Below are 20,116 nucleotides of genomic sequence, written 5' to 3' on the forward strand. Positions count from 1 at the left end.
TAGGGAAGGAGAACTCAGTTTTCTCTGGAATTCAGAGACATCTGGTGAGACAGAATAGCTTTGGGTTTGATCTTGCAACATTAATAGAGTTTATCAAGTATAGTGTGTCTGCCATGTAGCAAGCACAGTTCTCTGAAAGGTGACGGTTAACCTGGACATGAGGAGGAAAGTACAGTGAGAAAGACTTTCTTAATCTGGAGTGAAGAAGAGTCTCTTCTGAAGAGCAAAACAGAAAGTGAGGCAGGCACCGTGGAGCAACATTGTGGTTAAGATTCAGGCATAAAAGCTCAAGTTGGGATGGTCAGAAGGGAGCTAGTGGAGGAACTTGTACCAGTGAGTGAGATGGTGACCATGGAGTTTTTTAGCGTGTTTATGCTGATAGGGATTTGGAGCCTGAATGGGAGCTGTAGAGTGAATTGAGATTGATTGGAAATCTACATCTGAGTTGATGAAACCTGGGGAATGCTGATAAGAAAGATGACCCCCCCCCAAAACGGACAGGTGAATCCAGAAGATATTTGAAAGGAAGATAAGCCAAGGTATGGCGTGTATTTTGGATGGAAGTGGTAAGAGGCAGTGTGACCACAGACATTGGCGAATGGTCACATGTGTTGATGCGAGTTTGTGGACACGCTCTTAGAATGCTTCAATGTCTTTTGGGTGAAGTAGTAAGTATTTATTAGGCACTTTGCATGTGTTATGATGTGAAATAATCCTCCCAGAAGTAATATGAAGAAGATATTATAGTTCCCATTTTATATGCAGAAACCGAAATTCAGAGGGTTAAACGGGACTTACTCAGGTTCACATGGCTTATTCAACAGACTCTTCTCCAATTCAGTTTTGAACTCATTCCAGCCTGTCTACTGGCCTCCCCTTCTACCAAACTCCTTTCACTCTGCATACTCATGATTTCCATTTCATCAAAAGGTATCTTTCTGGTTCTTTTCTTACTTTCATAAATTTTCACATTACTTGATTGATCCCTCCTCCTTTACATTCTCAATCAATTGACTGCTATATCAGTTTCTTTTCTATTCTCTTGCACTTCTAATTTTCTGTGCATGCTCCTCTATCATTCTGCCTTTTGAAGATCCTTGGAACTCTGTCTCAGGTCTTGTTATTTTATTGTGATATACTCTGTCCTGGGTGAACCATACAATGGTTTTTATTGCCATAGACCAGCTAGTTTTAATTAGTGGCTAAAATGCCAAAATTTATCATTCTAGTTAAGACCTTGCTTCTGGGTCTCAGGCTTGTACTTGCCCATGTAAAATCACCTCTTGCCTTCCTTACAGCCACTTTGACCTGAATATTTCCAAACTCTAACTCTTCATCTTACCCTTAAATCTTTTTTGTGTTTGTTCTTTATCTCAGCAATATATGACCATTGACCCATTTGCTTAAGCCGATACCTGAACAGTATTGTTGGATTTTCCCTTCCCTAACTCCTAAAATCTGAATAATCAATAGGTTCTATGGTGTCTACTTCCCAAGCCTTGTGAATGGATTACATTTCCTGAAATTTGCCCAAGGTCCAGGCTTGTCTTGTTTGTTGCTTTATGCTTGGGCATAACCCACAGTCTGATACCAAATAAATTAGTGGAATCAAAGAATGAATAAGTTAATGTATGGAGGCAAAAAAGAATGAATAAACAAATCAAACAAGAATTGGGGCTTTGCTTTCTGATTTTGAAATATCTGTCCTTTTTAAGTCAAACATCCATTTTTTATGATAAGCTGTTGGACCTGGCACTTTGACTCACCATTCCAGGGTTCTTTCTACCTGTCATGATATATCATATGTGGGGAAAGAAAATCATGGTATCAGGAGCACCTTACCAACTAGCAAGTGAGTGCAAAACCCTCTTTACCAATGACAAAGCCAAGACTCGGAAAAGACATCTCTTCTTCAAGGCTGTTTAGTTGATTATTGGATAGAGTTGACTAAAAGTTAATCTTATTTTTGGTGTGATAATGTCTCCTCTATTTCATGACACTTATTTATCTTCAAAAAGAATTTAAATATTATATTGTCAAACAACATCTAAGTTAAATTAAATATAATTTCCATTTATACAATGTCTTCTCTTGCTATCATTAACCTATGTAGCTTTGGTAGTGTTCAAATGCTAATTATTTTCAATGTGTTTGCAGTTTTCTAGTGAATGGATATTTTTATTTAACTACTTCAGCAACAGAATGGATTTTCCTAAACCTCAAAATAACTTCTTGATAAGCAAGAAAGGAGACTGGGATATGCCTGTTTGCCTAATAAAGTTGAAAAGATTGACTTGTTAGCTTGAACAGTTACTGGACTTTTTGTTATGGCCATGTTTAAGAGCTCGTAAAAGTAGTTTTGGTTTGCTTAAAATTCTAATGCAGAGTCAAAGACACCTCAAGAACTTTGGAGATATTTGGGTATCACTTTATGATCTGCCCTAAGTTTGTAGTTCTTAATCCATTAAAAGACAGAGCTACTTGTAAATCCACAGGTATAGATAAGTAGTCACTGTTTGACTGAGCCTGAACCCTTTTCAAATGAAAAATGTCAGTGGCAGAAAGAGAGAATGAATTACTTTTTAAAAAGGTTTTCAAAGATCCTCAGATTTCTCTGGTATCACTTAAATGTGACATGACTGTTTTTTTTTTTTTTAAGTGTGTAAAAACAAGCAAATTATTTGGGCATCATTTTTATGTAGAAAAGAACATTCTTAACCAGTGTTTAGCTGAGGGATTGAAATGTATTTTATCTTTAAATAGTAAGTTATAAAGAAATTGCTTAAAATTTAAATATCATTGGAAAATTCAAAGAACTATCAGATAGAAATTAAACGGTCTCTTTTCAAGTAGAATAAAATCTTAAAGATGTAAATCACTATATTATCACATTTGAATATGAAGGCACACATTGTGGGACATTTCCCACTGAGTCCTTTTTGACATCATATTGGATTATTAGCTAGGCTCTGCCTCTGAAAATTTGGGGTATAAGCGCTCTGCTTCCAATGTACTAATCAAAAAGATTGTACGAGGATGCAAAACATTTTCAGGGGAAAAATCTCAGAAATGGGTTTGTTATTCCACAAAGAGAAAACAAATTATTGTTCCATATTCCCTGGACTCTGGACTCGATACTTAAGCATATATTATTTATTGTAAATATCTTATTTATAAAGCTATATTTCAGAAGCTCAACTCATTGAATCTTTTTGGGGTCCATTTTCCTCATTACTGATCATCTTTAGCTACTGATACATCAGAGTGAAAAACAAACTGGAGGGGAGAGGTGTTGTCTCAGTTCAATGAGTTTAATGAGTTCTTCCATTTTTTGTGTATTTGGCAAGTGGGAGAGGAAGGGAGCATGAGAAGTAGGGAGAATGGTGTAGTTCTTGAAGTGACATTTTTTACCGTGAACATGGAATTGTTATTTCCATTGCATTTTCATTGTCCCGATACAGATAAATTTATATTTCATAATGGACACAATGTCAACATTACTCAAAATTTTAGCTGGTTGTGGTTTACATAACTTTGACTTTGGTTTTCAGGATTCAAGCAGTAATAGAAACATGAAAAGTAATGTCTGGTATTTTAACTATTAAACAGAGGTGACACAAATGCCAAGAAGTAAAGGAAAGATCTAACTGAACTCAGGTTGATGGTATTGCTTTTAAAAACATCAAGATTAAATCTACATATTTAAAGACAGTTACTGACTTGAACAGAAATTAAGGCCAGAGTAAGACAAAACATTTATGCTAAATTACCTACCATAACTTATGTAGTGCTTAGAAAATGTAATTACTGAATACATTCTGTTTTATTTAGAACTTTTCTCAGCTATCTGTGGTATATGGGTTTCCATTTATACTTCTTATTCATCCATTCGTTCCCGCTTTAATGTCTGCTCTTCAGCAGGTTGAGAAGAAATACCAATAAAAAGAACTAATACATTGTATTATTAAGATTAATATTTTAAAATACAAAGCTTTTGCTATGATAATATGGTATAGTGATACTATCAGAACATAAATATCATAGATTTAATTATTTAAAGAGAAAGATTCCAATTCTCCAATTCATGATTGAGATTTTGCTTGATTATCCCAAAGACTTTTTAGGCTGATGGCCATTCTTTGAAGATTTGAAGCCTTCAGTTAGTTATTTTTTTTAATTAATTCACTTATTTCTTTATTTTATTTCTTAATTTTTTTAATGTTTATTTATGTTTGAGAATGAGACAGACAGAGCATGAGCAAGGGAGGGACAGAGAGAGGGAGACACATAATCTGAGGCAGGCTCCAAGCTCCGAGCTGTCAGCACAGAGCCCAACGCAGGGCTCAAACTCGTCAACCAGAAGATCGTGACCTGAGCTGAAGTCAGACACTTAACCAACTGAGACACCCAGGCGCCCCTTATTCATTTATTATTTAAGTGAGCATTTGATGAATTCCTACTTTATGCTAACGTGTATACTATCTTCACTTCCTGTTTCCTTTTAATGATCCAATGTAATAATTTGGAGGGAATGAAAGGAGGGAGACCACCCTAAACTGGCTGTTTCATAAGGTTTTTTTTTTTTTTCCAAACTCTTCTGGTGACAGAATCTACATCAAATACCAAATATAAAAGAAAAATGAATTTGATTAAACATTTTTTTTTAATTTGGGAAAACATACATCTCTACTTTTTGTACGTGTAAATATTTTAGCCCCTGAAATTAGTAGTACCTTGAAAAAACTACCACATACTTCCAGAGACTCTCCAGATGTTGCTCACCACGAGTCTTGAATAACTATAGTAAAAGTATTGTGTGAGGTGTATATCTTTAATTATAATTTTTAGTTACATTCGTGAGCAAATACAAGAATGTTAACTCTAAGCCATTGTCCTAATGTTTCTTGTCTATCCGTTATGGCATCACAGCACTGCTTTTGGAAAAGTGTTATTATTTCAGGTTCTTAAGGACTTACTAAATAGAATTCACTTCTGTAGATGATGTGTGTGAAAAAGGTGCAAGAAAGAAATTGGACTAAATCTGAATACAATTATAAGGACAAGTTTTATTTTCCTCTCAGGATAACGAGATCAGTTGGTTTTCAGACAAGCATAATTAATTGCCTTTATATGAATCCCGAGAATGTTGTGTGTGTAAAGCAAACACCCAAAAAAGAGTAAAACGTGTGGGTAAAACACACGTGAAGGTACTCTAAACACCTCTTGTTTTTATTGTCTGCAGGAGAGCTGGAGGTATTTCAGAAAGACGGGGAACGAAAAATCCAGAGTCGGCAGCAACTTCCTGTGGGAACAACCTGGGGGCCATTTGCTGGGAAGATGGACCTGAATAATAATTCCTTGGTATGTGGATGTTCTGAGATGGTTGACTCAGTATTTTGTCATAGCTCAGAAATTATCTCTGCTTGCTTCCCAGGGAAATCGCTAAAAATAACAGTTTGTTTTTTCTTTTTCATGGCCCACAAAACTTGGAGACTTTCCAAGTGGTTTGTCTCTGACAGTAATATACGCAGAATTTAGAAGGAAACAGGTTAATCATACCAAATGGTTGTTTAGTAAGGTAATTTATAAGGTTGTTGCTTTATCTGCTTAGCCAGACTAATACTACTCACACTTAATAATATATACAGATGCTTTTATTTTTAAGATGACACAAATTAATTGTCATACATTACAGGTTTACATGAAGAACAAGAAACGAACAACCTTGTTATTCCTCGGTAATACTATTTGTACCTTTTAGAGCAACGATGAATGATTAGCGTCATAATTTCTGTTAGCATTTTTGTAAAATCTCTGTAAAATCTACCTCTAGGTAAGATTATACGGATAGTCGATTAACTCCTGTGTTAAAAAGTAGTGGAAAGATGGAATCCGTGGATACATTTAAACTTCATTTCTTAATTGGATATTTTAGTTTTCCCGTTGCTGCTGTAGCAAATTACCTACCACATACTTTGTGGCTTGGAAACAGCTCAAGTACATTACCTTGCAGTTGTGCCGGTCTGAGGTCTGATGGGCTAAAACTAAGCATCTGCAGCACTGAGTCCGTCTCTGGAGTCTCCTAGGGTGACTCTGTTTCCTTCACTTTTCCAGCTTCTCAAGACCATCCACAGCTCTTGGCTCAAGGCCCCCTGCCGTCTACAAAGCCAACGGTGGCTGATTGAGTCTTCCTCACATCCACATTTAAGAACACCTGTGATTATAGTGGGCCCATCTGGGTAAATCTAGGATAATCATCCTCTTTTAAGGGCAGCTGATGAGCGACTTTAATTCCATCGGCTTCCTTAATTCCCTTTTGCCATACGATGTAACATTCACAGGTTCCAGGGTACAGACATTGGGACCTCTCCTATTTAAGTGATGATACAAGTGATAAAACTTGGGGAAACAAATGTTTTATATTATTTAGGAGTTCCACAAGTTATATATACGAAATGACATTCTTCCTAAAAGCCACTTATATGAGAAGAGTCTCACGGCTGCCAAATGACTCTGTCTACCCTGTGGGGCCATAAAAACTCCCAGAGGGGTTTTGACAAATGTACTGAACTCAGCAACACTGCAGCCCTTCTTCAATTTGTTACATGAAAGAAATTTCTCCTTCAAGTTATTACATGAAAGAAACTGGTATGTGTGGATCTCCACTTATTCAGTGCCTGTTGGATGACACAGAGGTTATTGGTTCAGCCAAAAGTAATGATTGGAATAAATAGGAAATATCTGTGTCACCAAACTTTTAAACAACATGGGAGATTCTAGGGTGTGATTTTTACTTCCTAAATCCACATATTTATCCATAAAAGGATGAAGTCGGTGATATCACATGTATTTAAGAACTGAACAAGTTGATAGGTTAAGCTAAATACTTGATCATGTGGGCAACTTAATTCCTAGTGGTCCAGTTTACCCACTTCAAAAAGGCTTTGTGATGTGGCCCCACAAACACCACAGGCGTTGGTTGGTTGAGTTGTTAATAGACTGGTCTATTGATTCCATTGAGAGAACAATATTTACCATACTGATTTCCGAGCAAAGGCAAGACGAAGATGGTCTAACCATCAAGGGTTGAGTTAAATACTACTCTAAATCCATTTTGTCTGGAAGTTCCTATTGGTTCTCTCGCTTAAAAAATGTTTTCGGCAATAAGATACTTATGTATCACTGCATATCCATCCCCAACACAACCTTTAGTTATTTCTCTGATATTTCTTCAAAAGTGTACTGCCACTGAAGTAGCACCTGTCATTGAAGTAAAAGAGCAATGTTTTCCTTTTACTATATCAAAATAATATCTATATGAAAATTCAGTTTTTGATCTTTATATAATTATCTATTTATATATGTGGGATGGTACAATTATACATTTTTAGCATTTGCTACATTTTGGGTGAAAAATAAACCTATTTGTGAAAGGTTAATTTCAATGAAATAATGTCCTATTTTTTGGACAGATGTTTTTTAAATATTCTTGTCCCATTATAAGGCTATTTTATGGCATGTTTAATATTTTTAAAGGGTTCAGCTTATAGATATGAAGAACTTTTGATACCATTGATACTATTTGATATTATTTTAAGACTATGAATACTCTTCAGGGTATCAAAAACCAGTAGTGGGTAGTAGTTTTTTTATAGAAAATAATCCTAATAGTCTGGTTTTATTTTTTTGCCTTAGGGTTTCAATATTTGATTCATGCTATTTCCTGAAACTATAGTAATTAATTTTCTCTCTTTAAAAACTTAGTTGCTTTGCCAAAGTATACCTTAAAAGACTTTCCTTTTGTGATAGCATTCCTTTCCAAAATTTACTTCCAATTTTAAGTCACTAAATACTCCTGGTACCACTTTGGGTACTACTGTTCCTACTGTAGAATAATGAGCTAACATATACCGCATACTCATTCTTTTCTAGCCACTGCATAGAGAATTTGAAAGGGATTCACTCATTTAATCCTCAAAACAAACCTGAATTTGTGTCTGTTTAAAATTAGATAAGAAAATAAAGGCATAGACCTTTTGATTCCAGCATCTGTATTTAAAACAATTTTTTTTAAATGGGTATTTATTTTTGAGAGAGAGAGAGAGAGAGAGACAGAACATGAGCAGGGAAGGAGCACAGAGAGAGGGAGACACAGAATCTGAAGTAGGCTTCAGGCTCTGAGCCGTCAGCACAGAGCCCGATGCGGGGCTCAACCTCACGGACCGCAAGATCCTGACCTGAGCCGAAGTCGGACGCTTAACCGACTGAGCCACCCAGGCGCCCCCAGCATCTGTATTCTTAAAGACCATGCCACACTGTCTGCTCAAGAGCATGTGTAACATGATTTGAACATGATAAAAATGTTTGGGATTTCCTTACACATATTCTAAATTTATTTTAAAAACTCTGGAGAAAATACACAATGTTTTTTTTCTTACTTTAGGCAAAATATTTGTTATGGTAATTGATAGACTACTGGCGCAATTATGAGTTAATTCAAAGGCTCCTGAGATTTCATTACCTCGATAATTTGGACAGTACTTTCACTTGTATTTTATGTCCTAAAGATAAATTTTCCTTATCATAAAATATATAGCCTCCTAACCCTTCCTTACCCAACCTTGAATCAAATTTGGAAGTAGCACCCTCCTACAGTGCTTATTTGCCAACCAGTGTAATGTAAGTCTGCTCAGACTCATGGTGTTGGCTCAGGAGATTCAGCACACTAATTAATCCAACACAGTAATTAATTGAGTCACCATGCCAGATGTCAAATCCTTTTTATATCTTTCAAGTTCCCATCTTGAAGTGCATTAGCAATATGCCACCTTCTGCAGGAAGCCTTTGCAGACCAGGCATTTGGGTGTATAGAGCACATTTCAAGAAATACAGGCTGTATTGAAACGCCAAACAAATTGATTTGACAAAAAGTTATTCTTGGAATTATGTAACACACTGAACATAGAAATAAGTAATCTTTTGCCCACACCCCATTGTTTGATACGTCATGTATCATTTCATGATTTAATAATAGCAGCAACAACATGTAGTTACTACATTCATTGCACCAGATACGGGTCAGAGAGAGAGGAGAGGGAAAGAGGATATTAACTATAAGGAATTGGCTTATGGAGACTGGCCAGTCAAAAATCTTCAGTGTGGGCCAGTGGCTGGAGCCCTAAGAGAAACAATGGTGCAGTTCCAGACCAAAGACCAGTAGGCAAAGACCCAGGAGAACCAATGGTACAGATGAAGTTTGTTGCTTGGAGAGGTCAGTCTTTTTGTTCTTTTCAGGCCTTCACCTGGTTAGATGAGACCCACCTGCATTACAGAGAGCAATCTGCTTTATCCAAAGTTCACTGATTCAAATGTTAGTCTCATCTAACACAACTTCCATGGGGTGCCTGGGTGGCTCAGTACTGAACTGGGACGCTCAGTTAAGCGTCCGACTTCGGCTCAGGTCATGATCTTGCGGTTTGTAAGATCAAGCCCCATGTCAGGCTCTGTGCTGCCAGCTCAGATTCTGCTTCGGATTCTGTGTCTCCCTCTCTCTCTGCCCCTCCCCTGCTTGCTCTGTCTCTGTCTTTGTCTGTGTCTCTGTCAAAAATAAATAATAAACATTAAAAAAAAATTTTTAAGTTAACACCTTCCGAGTTGTCACATAAAATTAAGCATCATAGCCTCCAAAGGACTACCATGTATTGTTTCAGATTTTTCGGATATAATTGTGCACCCCTGAATGGACTGTTAGCCAGTGGGCGAGCCTAGCCTTCTCTCCAACATCCCACCTCTGTACCAAGGAATAACTTACATTAAATGCTATCACGGTGACACAAACTTAACTTTTTTAAAAGTCTTGCAGTTTCATTCAGAGGACTACTGACAAGGAAGCTGTTTTAAAAATCACTTTAAATTATGATCAATATCTGTTTTGGAGGTATTTTAGAATTTCTGTATTTACATGTTGTACCTTTGACGTTTCCTCCGTTTTCTCCAAAGATCTTTGCAATATGCTAAATCATATGCTAGCACATAATGAGGGCCTAATAAGTGTCAAACAACAATGACTGTTTGGAAGATTGGATGTCTTTAATTTCAGTGACATTTGCCCTTCCTTGCTTCTGAATATATCAGCTGTCAGTAGCTAACTAGTCTAATTCAGCCAACTGCTGGAATTATACAACATGCATACTTTATTAAATAGAACATAAATAGAACGTCCCACATTACTTACTACTTAATACTAAATTCCTCACAACCTGTTAAATTCAATAAGTGAAGTCTGATAGAGAAGTCTCATTTTATTGATCCTGCTCCATCAGGAGAGATTGTCTTATTTTCTCATAGGACGTTTGTGGCATTCAGTTCTACAAATGGGAAATATGCATATAAAGGGTACTATAGGCGGCATTTCATTGCCTTAATAATCAAATAATACAGGTGTTAAATTGTACCTTAAGCTTTTTAAGATCGTTATCATCGTTAAAATGTGGTTGGGGAAAGAATTATAGGTTCCTGTTCGATATCATAGGAAAATATCAGAATTTTTAGATGTCTCTGTTTCTCTCCTTCTAGCCCTAACTATGTCTAACTATGTCTAGTTCTAACTGAACTTCTAGTTCAGTACCAATCTCTGATCCCATTCATTGCCAAAGTCTTCAAGCCTCATGTTGTACACACCCTGTAGCAAGTACGCCCCTACCCATATGTCTCTAGCGTTTATCTGTGTAGTCAAAGGCTGTTTAGTGGAAGTATCTGTGACTTTCTATTAGAGGACTTTTTTCCCAACCTCAGGAGCAAATTCACTGCAAGCCAGGCAAACTAGATGTGCTGGAGAACTAATATTTCCAGGACTGATAACCAATGAGAGACAGAAGCTGGTGGATAGATACCCCCGTCTCCTTGCCTCTCCTTTAGGCTCTGAGAAGCGGTTAGAGTTTGCCAGTGGAACTGAGCTCCAGTTGGCTTTATAATGCATTCTTTATGACCTTCCTTCTCTTTCCTGTTTCTCCATACCTCTACTGAAATTTTGTGAGATTGCCTACCCAATGGACTCCTTCCACTCGAATCAATTTCATGGTAAGTTCTGGGGAAACCTCAACCTCTAAAATATAATAATGAAGTCGATTTGAAAGTAATATCCAAATTATTGTTGAGATTCTAGAGAACATAGATTTCTTTTAAAATTTTTATTCAGTTTTAGACCTCTGCCTCTGGCACATAATAGATATTCAACACATACTCTTTAAAATAAAAATCTGACTTTCCTTACCATGAGCATTCTGATGGACCCCACCCATATCCTCCAATCTCCACCATCTCAGTGATATAATTTATAATTTGGTGAGGCATGACTCTTTGTTGCGCCTTAACATTTCTTTTCATTGATGTTGACATTGGGAAAGATCTCTTCCTTTTTAATATTCATTCTAATCTAGGCTCAGGACTACCATACTTCCCTACTTCTCATATCTCTCTGGGTCTTGGCTCTTTTGAATTTAACTGTGCATGGTTCCCAAAACACTCTGGCCTTTCTTCTCTTCTCCCTCTGTTCCCAGTGCCTCAGGGAGCTTATCCACTTGCAAAGCTTCAGCTACTAATTTACAAATGACATTTAAATTAAAAAATCTCTAACCTTGGCTTTTTACCCTTTCTCTAATAGCACATTTCAACTGTTTTGTAAGCCTTTCCCACTGACTTGCTCCAACTAAATAGTCACAAGGAGAGTTTAGTACTGTTTCCACAGATTGCCTCTCTAGTCTTCTCCCTGACTTTTGACTTGGAGTCACCTTTGATCCTATGTCTCTGCATCTCCTTTCCTGCCTTGCAAGAAGTTCATTGTAGACGTTATTCTTTGTTTTTTTTTTTCTCCATTCCTACCTCTCCTTGTCTTAAAACTCAAATGTCCATTTATCCACATATTCATGCACATACGAGTGCATGGGCACACATCCCTCTACTTTATTGCCTATAACTACTACCCTTGCTTTTTTTTTCATCTTTCAGGATTCTCGTTTTCACTTCCAGAAACCAGGTACTATAACGTCTGATTTCCTCTAATCTGCTCTCTTCTTTGTTCCTGCTATCACTGCTTTAGTTGAAATCTCCATCTTTTCTTCCTGATTATCATCATATTCTTCTACTTTTCTTCCTGCCTTCCCTCTTGTCTCCTTTTCCTTTATCCAAATCACAGTGTGTCCAAAAAACAAAAGTAGTGTCACTCTTTGTGCTTAAAATTATCTTAAAGGGCACGAGAGAATAGACCATCTCTATGTATTTGGCCACACTATTCATCATCCTGGAAAACCCTATGTTCTGCCCCCACCCCTCTTTATCCCACTGACCCCCAATTCTTACTTAAAGACTCAGCTCAAGTAGACTTACTTAACTTAAAGTCTGGGATAGGTATAGACTCCTCAAGTGTTCCCATGATGCTGTAGCTTTACTAGGATAAAAGCATTTATCACATAATTGTGTCTGTTTACTTGTCTGTCTCCCCTGCAGACTATATGCTTCTTGTCTTTTATCTTTGCATCCATCCTTCCTAGAGCAATGTCTGACTTCGAGCACAGGCCCAATAAATAACCTTAAAGAATTAGTAAATCAGTTCTTCCCTTTAACTTTTCTCTAGTATTCGTGAATGATGCCCATCTCTTTATTCAAGATCCTTGCATTTTCCCTGAGTCTTCGTACCCATTTCTTTTGTTTCCTCAGGAATCTTCCTTCATCTGCCCAACTTAGCAATACCATTACCAGTTAATACTATCTTGTGTCTGTTTTTTGTTTGTTTTTATATTTATGTGTATTCTTAAACTCAATTGAGTGTGAGATGCAGCAGGGAAGGATAACTACACATTTCCTCAGTTTTTACCCAATAAGGAGATATACCCATGATGGTTTCTTGATAAATATTGACTAATTTCAGTGTAAGATTTGCAACCCCTGAAACAGTTCGGGAGGCTGACGTGTTGAGCCCTTTGAGGCAATTACGATTTGTTTACAGTGGAATCAGTTTTAGATCCCTCACTATGACATGGGTGAAGGCCAAGAAGGTGTTCTGCTCTACCATGCTTTCTGTGAAGTCTCATCCAGCATCGCTCTTTCCAGTGACAAACCATCTGGGAAATTCCATCTGTCTCTGCTTGGAAACTGAGGTGGCAGTCGCCCACTGTGAGCAATTTTCTATTAACTTCTTGGATAAGATCAGTCAGATTTATACTGAATTGATGGGAACCGTAAGAGCAGGGTTGTTCCAAGAGAAGACAAATGTACTGATTCCTCTAATTGGGCTTAAGCCAGTTTCATTCACGGATGCCCTTAGGTTCTAGTAGTGCAAGGACTTATAACCTTTTTAATTGTACCCTCTTCCTCTTGGGAAGCGTTGGTGAAATTCATTATTGATGGAGGTTGTAGATTTGTCCCTGAGGGAGGCCAAGATCCTGGCTTCTCTTACACTCTATCTGCTTTGTGGAGAATTAATGGAAACTGAGTGGAAGCTGCTCGAAGAAGACATGAGACAAGACATTTAAAGCAGCAAAGCCTTGGAAAGTGACACATTGGTCTGGTTTTTGGAATTAGAGTAGGTTTCTTGTCTATTTGTTTGTTTGTTATTTGTTTGTTTGTGGGAGAAGGGAGATATTGGTATGGAATCCCACGTTGGTAAAGGCATCCTATAGAATGTGAGTCAGAAAGGAAGAACCCAAGCACAAAAGAATTATTTCACAATTCAGATCTCTATAGAGGCAAACCAGACAAGTCAGTTGCGTATGGATCTGAAGGGACTGATGGTATTATAGTGCAGGCATAGTGATGATGTTGGCAATGGATGGCGTTATATTGTAATATGAGAAAATAATGTTGAAATGAAAATATAAATTGGGCCTTTCTTGATAATTTGTACCTGCCTCCAAGATACGCCCTTGTGTGTAGCTAATCTCTCTGCTAATCTCAATCTCTTTTTGATTCATTGTTTCTTCTGATGGGTGAAGTCTTTCCAGGTTCTTTATGTTTGGACTTGCCTTTGAAAGGTGGGAACACAAAGACAATTCCTCGTCATATGTAGACAGTTTATTTATACTTTACTCACTTATGCCTGACACATAAACACATTTTTGCCTTTGAATTATGATACATGGCTAAATCTATTTATCTAAACTTAGGCCAAGTTTGAATAAACAAAAAGGATCTTTTTCTTCATGTCAGAATATTCACTGTTCCCTTTCTCTAGAATTTAAGGAGAAATTTATTGAAGATGATCTTTTTAAGTAGTTATTAAAATGACTCCATGTGATGCTATTAATTTAGTCAGTGTCTAGAAGGGGTAGTTTAGTTATTCATATCATCATATGATCAAAGTTGTTCTAAGAAGAAGATGTGTATAAATGTGAAGAGACCAATGAGTAGTACTACCTTTCCCAGGGAATATAAGCATCGAAGACAAAGTCTGGCTATTGGTTTATAGCTCTAGACACTCTTTGTGGAATCGTTCCCATTTGTAGACTTTTTTCACATTTTATGGTCCCTCAGAGGGTGGAAATAGAGTCTCTGTTCCCCAAGGGGAGTTTGTCAAATTCTTGGGTGGTGAGGGAGTGTTTAGCAAAATATAACTCTATTGTTTTCATAACACAGATTATAGAATATAAAGCTCAGAAAACATTTTTGGCTGGAGGAGAGGTTGAAATGAGAAAGCACTGTGAAGAGCAGTCTGAAAAGTTGATCAAAATTTTCTTCTGATATTTGCTGATATATCTGGCATGACTTGACTTTTAAAGTCTTTCTCCTTGATTTTTTTTTTTGAAGACTTGGCATTCCACAAGTCTTTTTAAAACAATTGGTTTGGCATTGTACACTTTTACCCATCATTTGCATGGTTATGATAAATATCGTTCCGATGTTATGAGGATTTTGCAGTGATCTCAGCTAGGCATGATAATTAATACATTCAGTAAGTTGGAAATGATAACAGTGGAAAAAATGGACGATTTTGTATTTCTTCTGTTTGGTCTTAAAAATCAGTATGACTTAGGGATAACTCTTGAAATACGTTATAAAATACTGGACTCTGCTTTTAAACTATGAATAGGTATTCCCAGGATACCATTAATCAAATATAATTTAACAATAGCTCTCAGGTATCATTGACAATCTTTAATATCATGAGGTTTTCCTGGTATAGGAAAGTTTGTGAGTGTGACCTTGTTTAAGCCACTCCTATGAGGCTTTATGTTAATGTTGTGTGATGGTCCAGAGGCAATGTTTCTCTGATAAGAGAAAAATAAAGCAGTATCTCTTAAGTGCTTTTGGAAACTTAGGAAATTATTTGAGGAACTCTCTTTTGGAATTAACTTGTCTTTTCTTTGTGAATTTACCCATAAAATTTTAAGTAATTCCTTATTATTCATTTACTTTTACATCACTTTCCTCACAAAATCCTCTGGCCTAGTTTGGCAAAACTGTGGCTTCTTGATTCTAGTAACCTGTATGTCTTTTGTGCCATTTTATTGGTGTTATATCTCTTTCTGTTATAAAGGTTGGGCACTCAGAGTCAAGCATAGGGCTATGTGTGTAAGCTTTGTGGGTTTTTCTCTCATACTCTCTATTCCTAGTTTCTGAGAGTCAGAAATGTGAGCACAGCTTATCTGGATGTCTCTGATACAGTGTCTCTCACAAGGCTGCAATCACAGCGACAGTCAGGGCTATGGTGTCCTCTAACTCTCAACTACAGGAAGATTGGCTTGCAAGCTCACTAAGCAAGGCTACTGACCCAGTTTTTTGCCTCGTGGGCATCTCCATAGAGCAACTCATGTCATCGCAGCTGACTTCTCTTTGAGCAAGCAAGTAAGAGAGCAAGAGAAGGAGCCTAAGATGGAAGCCACAGTGTTTTCTGTAGCCTGATCTCGGAAGCAGGAGTCCATTACTTTTGCTAAATTCTATTCATTAAAATCCAGTCGCTAGACTAGCCCGCACCAGAGGGAAGAGAATTGCACAAGGCATTGAAACCAAAGGCTGGGCTCTTTGGAGCCCTCTCAGGGTCTGTTTACCCTTGAAGGTAGTTTACATAGTTACCCAACCTCTGGATAAAGAAGGACTTTTGGACAATAAGAGCAGTAAGAGAAATCACAAAAGAAAATGGAGTGAATATGAACCGAAAATATTAAGTCATATGTTATAAAGTATCATCATCAAAATCAAAGGTTAGCTGAGAAGTAAAACTCTTGATGAAGATGACATCTATGTTATTCTTACTTTTGAAGCTAAATAAGGTGTCCCACATGGAAGGTGATTAGTAACTTCTTGATTAATTTATTTGGAAATTGGGAGGATAGCGAAAGATGAATTGAAATGTATAAAACGTGACTTCTACAAAATTTACTGGGAATTAGGAACCAAAAGCAGAGTGTTTGCTGAGTGTTCCTTCTCCTTCAGTCATTTTGAGAAACCTACACTAACACACTGTAAAGAGACGGGAGAGAAAGTATGGGAAAGAGCCCATGATGTGGTTACGGTAGCTGATTCTACTTCTGACTGTTATCACCCGTAGTGGATGTGCTATCTTGGATAATCACACACGCTCTCCGCTTCTTCACTTATAAACTGGATGTTATTATGCCAGCTAGGCGTCATAGAGTTGTTGTAAAATTATATAGAATTATATGCAGTTAGTCACTTTGAAAAAAATATACAGATTGTTGTACAGACCTAGATTACTTTTTATGGTGCCCAGGAATAGAAAATAGATTACCCATTTCTTTAAACACCGCTCCCCTAAGCAGTGCATGCAGGCTTTTCTCTTCTGTCCCCTCTCTGAACATATTTAAAAAGCACTTTGGTTGTCATTGTACATATACCTCTTCATACACATGTGCACACATGTATTTATACACACAGATATACTTACTGATTAGCTAGCATGGCTGTTCTGAGAACTCATAGCCTAGAGAAGTACAAGGTGTGTACTTAGAGTATTTATCATCTAAGTACAATCACCACAGAAGCAGAGCAAAAACATGTATTTTGAGGAAGAGAAAGAAAGGTTAAGCGGTCAAACTGCTTTTTGAATTATCCTGGCTTCTTTGTGTTTTCTTTTTATAAGAAGTTATTCTTCAGAAGGCATTTCTCAGGTGTGTGATTGGGGATTTCAGACAATTGGAAAAGTAATTTACCCTGTCTGATTCACTTTTGAGTTAGGTTCGTATGTTAAAATGTTAACTCAATTCTTCCATTATTTATGGCAGTTTAGAGTTCGGTATAGAATGGAGTGAATAAGGCAGTCATAACACAGGCTGTGACACACCATGAAATATGAAGAAATGGGGACCGAGTTCGGAAGAGCAAAGGCATTTCACATGCCTTAAGTTTGAGATTTTATTAAGAAGTCAAACAAATACCATTTGTTTCTCATTACCCCATGTGTGAGCGTTACCCCGTGGACAGGAGCAGCAAGAGTCCCTTGGGTTCTGATACTAATCTCGGATATGGCGTTACCACCTTGCATCTTAAAATCACTGCTGCTCAGGCATGTGTAGCACATTAGTCCACATGAGGTGCCCAGTGATGTCCGCATGCGCATCTGAGACAAGCGTCAGGTCCCAAGTACATGTTGAATGAAGTATCTACAAGAGGGGGGAAAAAAAGAGCGTTTTTCTTCATTTAAAAAAGTTCAATGGTGGCAAAAAGAAGTTTCACTCCTTTATGTGAATATTTTCAACAGGGAGCACAGGCAGTTTTAGAATTGTTGCCTTCCTCCCTTCAAAACCTTATGAGCATGACAGCTCTTCAAAGGAAGCAGACACTGGCAGAAGTGTTCCCATCTCACTGATACTCCAGGAGGAGGCGGGGGGAGAGTGCATCATGGGCGCCAAACAGTGGTCGGCTCCATTGCTTCATTAATCAGGTGGAGGCACTCTGAAAAATGTTTCTCTTTGGTTGCAGCCATCTATTTTTTGGTGTTAATCTGCGCCCTGTGGCAGGGTTTTGTGAAAGGAAACAATGAACAGTTGTATCACCCCCCCCCCCCAATTGTTGTAGCCCCTGTCAGAAGGCTCCGAGGATGATGCAGGTCTGTATCAGCCTGATAAGGAAAAGAGGATTCCAAATGGCTTTGGAGAGCATCTGTGGGAGTAGAGTGTGCCGTTTTGGGCTAGACGAGCTGTGGAATACGGCAGAGGCCCTTAATGGGGTCCTAAGGGTTCAGTGCCAAACCTTCTGCTGCTTCTCGAAGATTTTCTGAGGAAATACTGTAATGGTGAAATTCTGTGATTGTCAGAAGGGCTGAGGTTCAAGATGCTGTTTTAAGTTGCTTGTTCCATAATCTGTGATTAGTCAATCTGAGTCAAAAAGACAAGAAATAATAATAAGTAATAAAAATAGACAAGGAGAGAAAAATCTCAAGAAACCTCCCAGAGTCTATATTGGAGGTCCCTTTTAATCTGCTGACAGTGAGTTTCCATGCCATTGGCATCACAAGCTCTGTGCCAGTGGCCAATACATTTTATATCCTGTAAGTTCCTATTTTATGGGTAGATGAAATATGAAACTGTCTTTTACAATGCTGATTCCATTTTGGCAGGCCTTTGGATCCACATATGGTTCAGTTAAGCTGTTTTGGAGCCTAATGTACCTTTGTTATTTATTGGGATTTTTGTAAAGGGGATAAATGTGCTATTTTTACTGTGGATTTTTAAAAAAATCCACATTAAATGTTTACACCCCCCCCCCACCAATTCATATAGCTAAGAGAATTCTAGTGAGCTTTCAAAACTGATCTATGTTTCCTAGAACAGTTAGAATAAAATAATTCTTACCCATGAAGAAAAACAACCAGAAGACAGTTGAAGCTCCAGCAAAACAGAACCAGTATTTTGTAGCATTCCACGATAATAAAAATGGAGAGCAGTTAGTGAATGGGGGCCAGAAAAGTTGGCATCCTGTCAACAGGCTTTTATATCTTTAAGTATTTCAGGCTTAGATTCTGCTGGTTTATTCTTTCATTCATCCCACTGTTAGTCTGGCATGTTATAAATAAGCATAGAGGCATAAAGAGTGAAAAACAAAGTGGTTGTCAGAGGGATAAATGATAGGCAGTGACCTCACGTACCATGGAGAGTCCAGTGCTCAGTTAGGAACTTAGTTGCCTAGAGGTGAACTGTGCCCCCTCAGCTGAGGCCTGGCTGATAGAGGGAGACTCCCTCTTCAACTGTAATCTCTTTGTTTTGGTGAGTTGAACTCAGACTCTTAACTTTTGTTTAAAAGAATGTCTGCATGTAAAGATAAACCAGAAGGAAAGTGACATATTTACCAGTGTCATTTCAAAGCACAACTTTTTCTTCCTAAAAAAGCGCTGGAAGGATAGATTTATTTGGATAATAATACTCATTGTTTGCATTCGTGAAGAGCAATCAGATTTTCTTATATGGTCATTTATTTGTATTTGGCGTTAATCATTCAGTAAACTTGCTAGAAGGGGTGCAATCTAAACCTCTGGCCGTTGGTTACGTACCGGACAAGATAGAGGGGATGGACCCATTTTATTGTCACACTAACTAATCAAATTGTGTGCTTTCCAAGTTGTGTGTGTATGTATTTTAATCCTTCTTACAGACAAGTGAGAGGGTAGTAGAATGTTGCTTCATAACTATTTCCATGGTCTTCCCCTGCTGTTGCTTACAATTGAATGGCTAACCTAACCTCTGTTAGGTACATTGTGCTAGACATCTTGAAGGAAAACTTGACTAATATTGCATGTAATATAAGTCAGGAACCCTGCTAAGCAGTAAGGACACAAATATCTGAATTCTTCTCAAATGGAATTACTTCTTGGATGAGTATTTAAATATAACTGAATTCTATTCATTTATAGTGTTTATGAATTTATGTATTGCTTTGAACAAACATAACGCACAAAAAGCCATATTCATAGGCACACAGACACACACACACACAATAAATGGTTGATTTTTGCCAACAAGTAAGATTACTATTTTAATTTTATTTTGTTTATACTCCTAACTTTCCTAAATAAAACAATCTCATGAAATGAAGGGCCCCCTTCTTGTGGAATGAGTTACACGAAATTACCCAATGTTTTTCTTGTCATAGATTAGGCAACATCATAAAT

General features: G+C 37.5%; 1 protein-coding gene across 3 annotated transcripts in view; it reads left to right on the forward strand.

Annotated features, from left to right (window-relative positions):
* Nucleotides 1-20,116, forward strand: part of ZFPM2 (zinc finger protein, FOG family member 2) — a 467,130-nt gene that overhangs the window by 228,580 nt on the left and 218,434 nt on the right. For all 3 annotated transcript variants that reach the window (XM_023248130.2, XM_045049546.1, XM_045049547.1), the window contains one exon: nucleotides 5,243-5,361. In XM_023248130.2, the coding sequence (XP_023103898.2) occupies nucleotides 5,243-5,361 (119 nt within the window). The remainder of the gene's footprint in view (nucleotides 1-5,242; nucleotides 5,362-20,116) is intronic.

Source organism: Felis catus, chromosome F2 (genome assembly GCF_018350175.1).
Source record: "Felis catus isolate Fca126 chromosome F2, F.catus_Fca126_mat1.0, whole genome shotgun sequence".
NCBI lineage: Eukaryota > Metazoa > Chordata > Mammalia > Carnivora > Felidae > Felis > Felis catus.